Below are 10,186 nucleotides of genomic sequence, written 5' to 3'. Positions count from 1 at the left end.
CATGTGCAATTCGCATTACCACCTCTCTAAATTGCTTTGGCACCACTACTTAAATGATCGATTCCTCCATCAAACCTTCCTTATAGGGAATATATTTCCTCAAGAGAATATCATCTTGGATAAAATATCCACTGACAGCACTTCTTACCTCCTGGGCTGGAACAACATCTTCAAACAATTGCTGTAACCCAGGATCATTCTGTTGTGCAGTCACCAACTCCCTATGAGAAATAGGACAAAGAGTAGACAAACCAGGCACAACACACTTTGACGCCTTCTCACAAGATGTCTCATGACTCTTCGAACGAGTTACAGCACATACTAAAAATACCTCAGGGAATTCTTGCTTTAGTACATCAGATTTTTTAATCAATGGAATGGGCACTACCACAGGCGGTGGAATTACATCTCGCCATACCCTACCTCCAGCTAAATTATTCCCAAGTATAACCATAACACCATCCACTGGCAATGATGGACGCACTCCCAGGGTTACTTCCCCACAGACCAACTCCGAAGTCAGGTTTATTCTGTGCAATGGAACAGAAAGAGTTTGTAGTCCAATTCCCATGATTAAAACATTCCTCTTTTCACTTGATGTATCAGAAAATGGCAGGACTGATTCAAGAATAAAAGATTCCGAAGCCCTGGTATCTCTCAAAATCTTAACTGGGACTTTATCTTTAGAATTGACCAAAGAAACAAAACCCTGCCTAATAAATGGTCCAAAATGTTTTTCGCTTTCAGCTCTTGACTTTCCCACTGAATCTCCTACTTCCTGCAACGGAACTGCCTGCAAAATCATTGATTCCTGTAGTCTCAGTTATTAAAACACACTGAAAAAAATGATTCTGACCCCTTGTAAATGTAACATGTTTTTATCTGGTTAATTTCACTGATTTTAATTCGTTAGTTAATCCTACATATTTTTTATTAGTAATTTTGAAATTCACTGCACTTGTTTAAAACAAGTCAATTTCATTCAATTAAAAGTAATTAGAAAAAAATATGTTTAATTTAATTTCCATGTGCAGACACATTTTGTTCTGAAGACGCCAAGGAGACAGTCCTTGGATCTCATACGCTGATAGATTTGCGCAGCGCCGCATTCAGTTGAACACATATATTTCTAAATACGCTGATTAGCTTGTTCAGTTGTTTTATCGCATACCTGTGGCTAAACTGGGAAGGCAAATGGATTTAGCGGGCCAGAGTTCAGAACCACTGCACTACACCCTCCTGATAAATGTAGTTTATGTTTAGTTAATATAGTACTGGTATATTTTGTTATTTGTATATGTTGTGCTCTTGAAAATGGGTGATAAAAGGCTTTCCTCCAAAGTTCTCCTGCATATACAAATATGTATACAGCCACTCTTGATACAATAAGAGATTGAAAAACTGACTGAGCCATAACTGTTCCTGTAGCTCAGTGGTAAGAGCGCTGCATTAGAAAACTGCAAGGATGCGGGTTCGAAAGCAGGCGACAGCAAACACCAATCGAAAATGTAAAGGATAAAGCAATGTAAGTCTCCTTCCAAAAGACTGCCAAATGTCTATAATATAAATGAAATATGTGAATTGATCTGATTGGACAAATTTAGTGTAGGGAAATAAAATAAATAAATTCTACTCAAAATAATTTAGCCGAAATTATGAATATAATTATTCTGAAATTACTGAACGAAATTAGTAAAACCAATTTAAAAAATATAAGTACAATCCACTCATAAAATATAAATACAATCCACTTATAAAATATGATTACACTCAATTTAAAAAATATATCTGGGTTTAGATAAATTTATTTTGTGCAACCCCTCAATGAAAAAAATTAAGTAAATTCAACATAACATTTTTTTTAGTGCAGGATTACTATTCACATTGGACTTATTCCTTTGACTAAATTTCAACTTTGCAGCCAAAACAGGACACTTATTTTTCCAATGTCCAATATTGAAACAGTAATTGCATACTAAATCTCGGTCATCTTTTCCACGACCATTTTCCTCAAATTTTGAAGCATAAGCTTGTTCAAACTTCTTTGATGCACCCCTATTTTCACTGAAGTTACCACTGTGACGCCCTGATTGGTCTTTGTATGCATTTTTATGTGTCAATATGTAGTCATCTGCCAAGACTGCAAATTCACGCGAATCACATGGCTTCTTTTCATTGATATATTAAGCAACATAGTCAGGCACAATGTTCTTAAATTGCTCCAAAATAATTAGGTCACGTAACTTCTCAAAATTTGTAACATCAGAAGCAATACACCAACGATCAAAGAGCGAAACAAGTTCTATTACCACCTCAGAATGGGTTTGCCGGTCACCTTTTCTCCAGTTCCTAAAATGCCTCAGGAAATAACTCATAAGCTTTTAGGATAGTCACTTTTACCTTATCATAATCTCTTCGGTCCTCCATTGCAAGCGCTGCATATGCCTCCTGTGCTTTGCCTTACAGTTTGTATCATAATAACTCGGACAGCATTGGGCCAATTTCCTTCTTCAGCTATGGTCTCAAATAAGGAGAAAAAAACATCAGGGTCATGTTCATTGAATTTAGGAATCAGTCTTAAATTACTGGCCAAATCAAAACTGCCAGATAATTTAAACTTTTCCCCACCCTCTGGGGACAGTGTACCCTCCCTGATCAGTTTCTAACACTCCGCCTGCAGCTCAAACTCCCGAGCTGATTTTTGAGCCTCTAATTTTTTTGTTCAAATTCAATTTCGCATTGTCGGTGTGAATTATCTGTTCTTAATTTCTCAATCTCAAACTCATACTGTTTAGTTTCCTTTACCAATTCTTTATCATGACTCTGTTGCATTTGCAAAATTTCTTTTTTCTGTTCGAAAGATAATCCTGAAAAAATATCCACAGAACTGTTTATTTTACCCTCGTGTTTTTTTTCCTGTGGAAACGATCAAAAAAATCATTTTCAATTCGCCAATCTCTCACAATAGAAGTTCATTTTTCTTAATTCGTTTATCCACAACAGCAATTTTATAATGCTCTACAAGTTCCCACAATTGTTGCATTACAAACAAATATAACGCATCCTCCGATGGCGCTTTAACAAATTCTACAACGGATGTCATTTTTTACTCTTAAACTTGTTACTCTCTTGACTTAAAGTAATTGCATAAAAAAAAATATTAGTAAGCCACAGATAACCACTCATTCACTCACTCTCCCTCTACCCTGCCTATCAACCCACTTAACTATTCTATGCCTAATCTTCATGCAGCTTTCAAGAGTAAAGCGACTTTAAACACCAAAATACCGCCTGTTCCGAACTGAGCAGTACAGCCCAATCCGTAGCCACGGCGGTGTGCTTCACCCCCAAAAGCCTGCACAAAAATAAAAAAGGCAAAATAACAAAATCAGCGCAAAGCGTTGCTAATACCTAATGGAGAGAAGTGAATAAAGCTTCATCTGCACCCTTTCAAATGATTAACAAATGCACTTACCATCAAATGGCAACTGCCTTCAAACTCACGCGACCTATCCAAACATAATTTAAACAAAGCTTTTACGTGCCTCTCCAAAACAATGTGAATAAACAAGGATCTACTTTTTCACATAAACATCCAACCGAGCAGCCAATAAACCAAATAAGCTAAACCATATTTAACTTATAAAACACTCTCATTTGTTGTCATCGAATTACTTTTTAAGACGAGCCCCCATTTGTTACAATCTAATTCTTAGATCACAACAAAGAAAGGGAGACGCCACATAACCACTGCTTAAATCATAAGATTTATTTAACGTAAATAAGAAATGTGAAATGTCAAGTGATCAGTGTAAATGTATGTCAGCATGTAAATGTAAATAGCAAGTTCAAATGATATCAGTTCAACCAAATATAAACAACTAAAGGTCCAAATCAAAACATAGGAGAACCGGATCACATCATGATGACTCCATCGAGGCTGTGCGTCTCCCGTAACCCACGCATCCCGTCAGCTTTCCGGTAGCCTCAATGAGCAGCAACACCAGCGAGTAACACTCTCTCCTTTTCTCTCCCTGGTCTCTACACGCTATGTGTCTTTTAAAGTGCCGTGATTACGGTCAGGTGTAAAGCCACGCCCTCCAGCAATCAACCTGTAACTCGTGAACAACACAACCACTCACTGAGCCGTCACAGCATGGATTATGAATTGTTCAGCCTCCATTCTAAGTGTCGTAACTTCATTGGATCTTGTTTTAAGACCTTACACCTCCTTTGCAAGACGCTTAAGTCTTGCTATGGCTCTTACGACTCTGTTCCAGTCTGAAAACTTCTGAAGTCGGTCTAATAGGGACATTTCCTCATTTGCTTCAGTTGTGTGAACTTGTGCTCTTTTGATTTCTGGGTCATCTTCATTGAGTTCTCTCACCTTAAACTCTTGTTCCTTAGGGAGGTCCCTTTGCCAAAAGAAACGAGGTCCCGTAAACCAGTTAGACTCTACAAGCTCCTTTGCCATGAGTCCGCGAGAGGCATGGTCAGCCGGGTTATTTTCTGAGCAAACATATTGCCATTGACTTGGTTCTGTGGTCAATTTGATCTGCTGGATCCGATTGGCTACGAATACATGAAATCGCCGTTCATTATTGTTAATGTAACCAAGGACGACCTTGGAATCGGTCCAAAAGTATTCCTGTAGATTTTCAATCTCCATTTCTCTCCTTAGCAGGTCACTCGACCTTGTGGCCACGACTGCGAATTGAGGCCACTGTTGACAATACTCCTCTTCTGGTGAAAGGATGATCTTTTACCCTCACGTTGAACTGAAACTTATCTGAGCTAATGCACCATTGGACCCCGAGAGCCCGCTCCATCTTGTGCTCACCCAAGGCCATGTCCAGGTCAGCTGCTACTTCTGCAAGTTCTTGCTTTGGGATTGTGGCAAGCACCTTCTTGTTACTGGTAATGAATTTGTGTAAATCGAGTTTACCGGTGTTGCAGAGGTCTCTTGCCTCTCTAAAAAGCTCGATAGCTTCTTCTTCACTGTCCAAACTTGTTAATCCATCATCAACATAAAAGTTGCGCTGAATAAACCTCACTGTAGCTTGACTAAACTTGCCTTCACCTTCTGCAGCCAGGTGTTTGAGTCCAAAGTTTGCGCATCCAGGTGACGATGCAGCACCGAACAAGTGAACCTTCATGCGGAACACTGAAGCTGGAGCTTCCATATCGCCTCTTTCCCACCACAGGAATCTGAGATAGTCTTGGTCACTTGATGCGACATGAAATTGATGGAACATCCGCTCTACATCACACATGATGGCTACTCTTCCTTTGCGGAAGTGACACAAGACCCCTACAAGGGTATTTGTAAGGTCTGGCCCGGTGAGTAGATGCTCATTCAGCGATGTATTCTGAAACTTAGCCGAGCAATCAAATACCAAGCAAATCTTTCCTGGCTTTTGAGGATGGTAAACTCCATGGTGAGGGATATACCAAGTGGTCCGATCGGTTACCTCTGACTCTGGAACCTTTTCAGCATCACCTCTTGCTATGATGTCCTCCATAAAAGCCACATAATCCTTGTGATATTGATTATCTTTCTTAAGACGTTTTCCCAGACATCTGAGTTGATGTTCTGCACACACTTTGTTGTTTGGCAGGCTTGGTTTCTCTTCCTTAAAAGGCAATGGCATTTTGTAATGTCCATTTGGCTTTTGCTTGATTCCTTCTTTCAGCTTCACCAAGAACTTAATATCTTCTTGTGATATTAGAACTTCTTTACTGAACTTCTCAGTAAAATCTGCCTCAAAGACCTTGAGTCTGTCTGCTGGAGTGATCATTTCCTTGACTTGAGTTCTATAAACAAAATGTACCTCAGACTTGAGCTCAGTAAAGGGCTTGGTAGCTGGCTGAACCTTCTTTATGATGATACGGTGGCTCACTCCGATTTCATCCTCCTGATCATAATCAACTTCAGTGCTGCTGTAGCCGATAATGCTCCAACCCAACACAGACCTTTGTGCATATGACTGGTTTTCATTGCCCGAGATGACATCTCTGGGAAGTAAGGCTTGTGGAGAGTTATAGCCGATTAACAATCCCACTTCACAATCAAGCTCAGGAGACATTTCATCTGCCAAATGTTCTAAGTGAGGCCAGGACTTTGCGGCAGTTCTTGTGGGTATATGGGATCTGTTTGCTGGTATGTAGTCTCTGGTATAAATTGTTGGGAGTTTGATTTTAGTGTCAGAGCTGATGCCTCTTACCTGTAGTCCTTGCAACCTTTGGCTATTCACCACTTTTGTTTTTGATGTTATCGTGGACACTTTAAGTTTTACTGACTCTTTCTTGGCACCCAATGTAACAGCTGCATCCTTCAGGATGAAGGTTGTGTCGCTCTGACTATCAAGTAACGCATATACTAAAACTTCCTTGTCTGGTTCCATTGCCGTGGAGACATAGACTGGAACAATAGATGAAGTGTGAGTGCTGCTTTTCTCTTGAACAACTCTGTTAGAGGTAGCTTGCTGTATTTCAATTGATTCAGACTGTTGGTTGTTGTGTCCTCCGTTTTCATTTGGCCTTTCTTGTTTTATTCTTACAGCTTGTTCTTGGTCTGTCTTCCCACGATCTTGATGTAGGCAAGTAGGGTGATGTTTTCCACATAAGTCACACACACTCCTGGATGTACAAGCTCTGGAGTTATGGCCTGTCCTAAGGCAGCCAAAACACAATTTCTCCAGTTGTACAAACTTAACTCTTTCTTCAACTGGTTTTTACCTAATCTTGAGACACCTATGGAGAGTATGGCCTTTCTTCTTGCAAAACATGCATGTGCTGCTTGTCTTCTCAATTTTATTAGTGGTGAAAGTCTTAGCACTAAAGTTTTTATTTTGTTGATACTTAGACTGTTCTCGTTCTGTTGGCTTTGATCTTTTTTGGTCAGTTGACTTCACAGCATATAATGATGAGCTACAGCTTTCCTGTAGCTCAGTGGTAAGAGCAACGCAAGGTTGTGGGTTCGATCCCAGGGGATTGCATATGCCTATGTAAAATGTATAGGATAAAGCAATGTAAGTCGCTTTGGATAAAAGCGTCAGCCAAATGCCTAAAATGTAAATGTAAAATGATGGGGTTGCATGCAATACGAGCCTCCATATTGAGAAATCTTACAAAATATCTAAAGTCCGGGAACATTTTGTGTCCATCCTGATAGATTGTTGCTTCTCTATTCCAGCGTGAGCTCAACCAATCCGGGAGCTTGAAAGTAATCCTTTGGTTTTCCACACAGTCGTTGAGAGTTTGTAGACCTTGAACATATGGCATGGCTGATTCCACACTGCTCAGAAAATCAACAAACTCACGTAGATTTTCGCTATCCTTGGGGGCAATTTTATGCCATGCATGTATCTTGTCACGGTATGACTTGGCAACTATGAATGAATAACCAAATCGGTCTTCAAGTATGTCCCTGGCAGCACGATAAGCTGTTTCTGCTCCTACAACGAAAGGGCCTTCAATAGCTTTCTTGGCTGAGCCACCAACGTACTTGCGTAGAAAGAAGAGCTTTTCTTGAGCTAGCAGGTTCTTTCGCTCAATCAGAGTAAAGAAGGAAAGCTTCCAATCATTGTACTTGAGAGGATCTCCTTTGAAAACTTCAGGTTCTGGGATTGGAACTCGATTAGCTGTGATTGCTTCAGCAAGTTCTCAAAAGGTCATTGGAAGCTTCATGAGAGGTTAAAAAGGCTTGAGTGGTTGGCTGTGGAACAGAACATGAGGTGTACATGGAGGGATATGGGAGAGGGGTTTTAGTGGCTGTGACCTCATGAGGGTGGTGGACTTGACTGGGCTTGGCGCGCAAGTAGAGCTTGTGAGACTGGTGCTTGAGAGGGAAAAAATTGATCCATTAAAGGGTTAAGTGCAAGTGGAGGAACGACAGATTCTGAATAAACCTGAAGTCTTGCTTGAGCCGCAACATATCCTTTAAGTTCTTCTAGACGTTGTACTTCTCTCTTTTTTCCTTCCAGCTTCATTTTTCTATCAGCACTTTCTGCTATGAACTGAGCTCTTTTTTTAGCACTCTCTGCTTCAATTTACTTTTCTATAGCTTCTCTTTCAGCCTTCAAGATTTGATCTTCCACCTCAAGTCTTTGAATTTCTTCTCTCTGTTGATGTTGTGTATTTGTTATCTTCATCACTTCTTGCGTAGCCACAACTTCAGCTGCTGCTTGTTTTGCATTAAGGGACAGGATAGAAGAGTGTCTGGATACTTGGGAAGGAACCTTTGACTTAGCGGATTGAATGGAGGAAACACTAGACACTGTGCTTTCAAACACTGATTGAACATCATGGCCAAGTTATGATTTGTGAATCATCACCACTGCGGAAATGTTGAACATTTGTATTTGCAATCCTAGTAAATGCCTGGCATGTGTCAATCATTCTCCGAATGTCAGGTTCAGGAGTTGAAATGGCTCTTATTTTGAGGTAAGTAATGTCCATGTCAACTTGGACGGTATTGATTGCATTTACAATCTCATCAAGCAGATCATCAGGTCTCCATGAGTGACCTCTTCAGTAGGAAGAAAAGTGTTTCCTTTGAGTGTGACATATTAAATGCAGAGTTTTAAGTGTGATATATTTGAATAAACTGTATTCTGTTCTCTAATGTGTGCAAATATAAAATAGAATGAAATGTAAAACTAAATCTCTTTGATTCCCTTAGCTTAACCTTTGAATATTGTACATCAAACACTACAGTCTTATAATAACACACTTCAATAAATGAGAAATAAAAGGCAATTAACAAAGTGAGAATTCGTTAGAGTTTAAATTTGAAAACTTACTTGTAAGAACAAAACTTTGAATTTAGCTTAGAACTTCTTAGATTCAACTGGGAGAATGGTTAATTTACTTATCTGCTTAGTTTCTTTGTTTCCTACTAGATAATCAACTGCAGAACAAAATAATGACGACTGCTGCTTTAAGGGGAAAAAACACAAATGAAACGTCCGTGTGCTATTATGGCAGTACTTGCGCTACTTTCGAAACACTCCTTTCGACGTGCTTGCTTGTGTAGCCATGTCCACTTGCCCCTTTCGATTCACACGATCATTCACAAGGTGACCTCTCCTTTACCGCACGCGGTCGCAGCTAGCCCGTATTCGTCCGCTCAGAGCCCTTACCGATGCAGAAGTGTTCTACTATTCCGCCCATCGATTGAATGCGAGACTCCGGTTCCATACACAGATGTTTATAAACACTTTAACACCGTAGAACTAAAAGTTCAAGTAAACGAAATAAAAGACAACATCAAATATTGCAAACATTACATAAATAACAATAAAGAATATGGAGTATTACTGACCACTTTAGCCTGCTTCTCAACCAACGGCAGATTTATTTCCCAGAAGAAATCTTCAAAGTCAAATATACTTCAACTTATACGCAGTTGAAACAAACACCACAAAGCAGGGAGTATAAAGAATTAAACTAGCATGACCCGCTACATGTGCGCTTGGTTCCTGCGCTTTGGTTACGGGGCTTACTTCTGGTTTTCGGCATGTCAAAATAAAAGTACATGAGTATTTAAAATATATTCAAAATACCGTTGCATTTACAGAAGGTAACAGCAAGAATGAAACAGTTTTTGTTTCAAGCATTTATTCTCCGAATATTAAGTGAATAAACATTGACTGTGAGACAAATAATAGATTTCATCTTATAGGAATCCTTACTAACGCTACTAATGGAAAATAACTCAATAGACAGGTCAACATGCTCCTAGGGACCCACTGTCCAGCCAGGGGTGCATTCCACTTTACTCTTAGACACGCCGTCGCAAACTTACCTAAGAACTTCCCCACCAACATTTTGAAGTGCGTGTTTGATTATTTTACATTTAGTCATTTGGCAGACGCAGAAACAGATTTTGTTATGTTTCTCCAATAGATTATACAGAAACATTGTTTCCTATATTTCTACAACAACTGACATGTTTTTAGAAAGGTGCATAAAACAAATTTATAAGTGAATATGGGTTTATTTAATAATTCAGCTTCAAAGTGAATACCAAGTGGTCAAGGGCTTAGTGTGTTCTATTTAAACCTTATTCACAAGTTCCATCCAATAGTGGGCGCTCGTGCAACATTAAATACACAACTGAGTCAACGAAACTGAGTGACGTTTGCAATGGAAGGGCATACAAATTTGGCACCGGCTATTTGTA

General features: G+C 39.5%; 1 protein-coding gene across 2 annotated transcripts; it reads right to left on the bottom strand.

The window, feature by feature from the left end:
- Window positions 1-235: 235 nt before the first annotated feature.
- Window positions 236-9,481, bottom strand: LOC130409994 (uncharacterized). Of its 2 annotated transcripts, XM_056734290.1 has the most exons (4): window positions 9,326-9,481; window positions 3,476-9,236; window positions 2,401-2,459; window positions 236-530 (listed from the first exon to the last, which is right to left on the bottom strand). In XM_056734290.1, exon 2 carries the CDS (start codon window positions 6,402-6,404, stop codon window positions 4,686-4,688), a length of 1,719 nt encoding a protein of 572 aa, XP_056590268.1. In that variant the 5' UTR covers window positions 6,405-9,236; window positions 9,326-9,481; the 3' UTR covers window positions 236-530; window positions 2,401-2,459; window positions 3,476-4,685. The 2 variants fall into 2 exon arrangements, with proteins under 2 accessions (XP_056590268.1, XP_056590267.1); XM_056734289.1 differs by lacking the exon at window positions 236-530 and having other exon boundaries at window positions 1,474-2,459.
- Window positions 9,482-10,186: the final 705 nt, after the last annotated feature.

Source organism: Triplophysa dalaica, chromosome 21, assembly GCF_015846415.1.
Source record: "Triplophysa dalaica isolate WHDGS20190420 chromosome 21, ASM1584641v1, whole genome shotgun sequence".
Lineage (NCBI taxonomy): Eukaryota > Metazoa > Chordata > Actinopteri > Cypriniformes > Nemacheilidae > Triplophysa > Triplophysa dalaica.
Note: the sequence above shows the minus strand (reverse complement) of the source record. Positions and strands in the feature narration are given on the sequence as shown.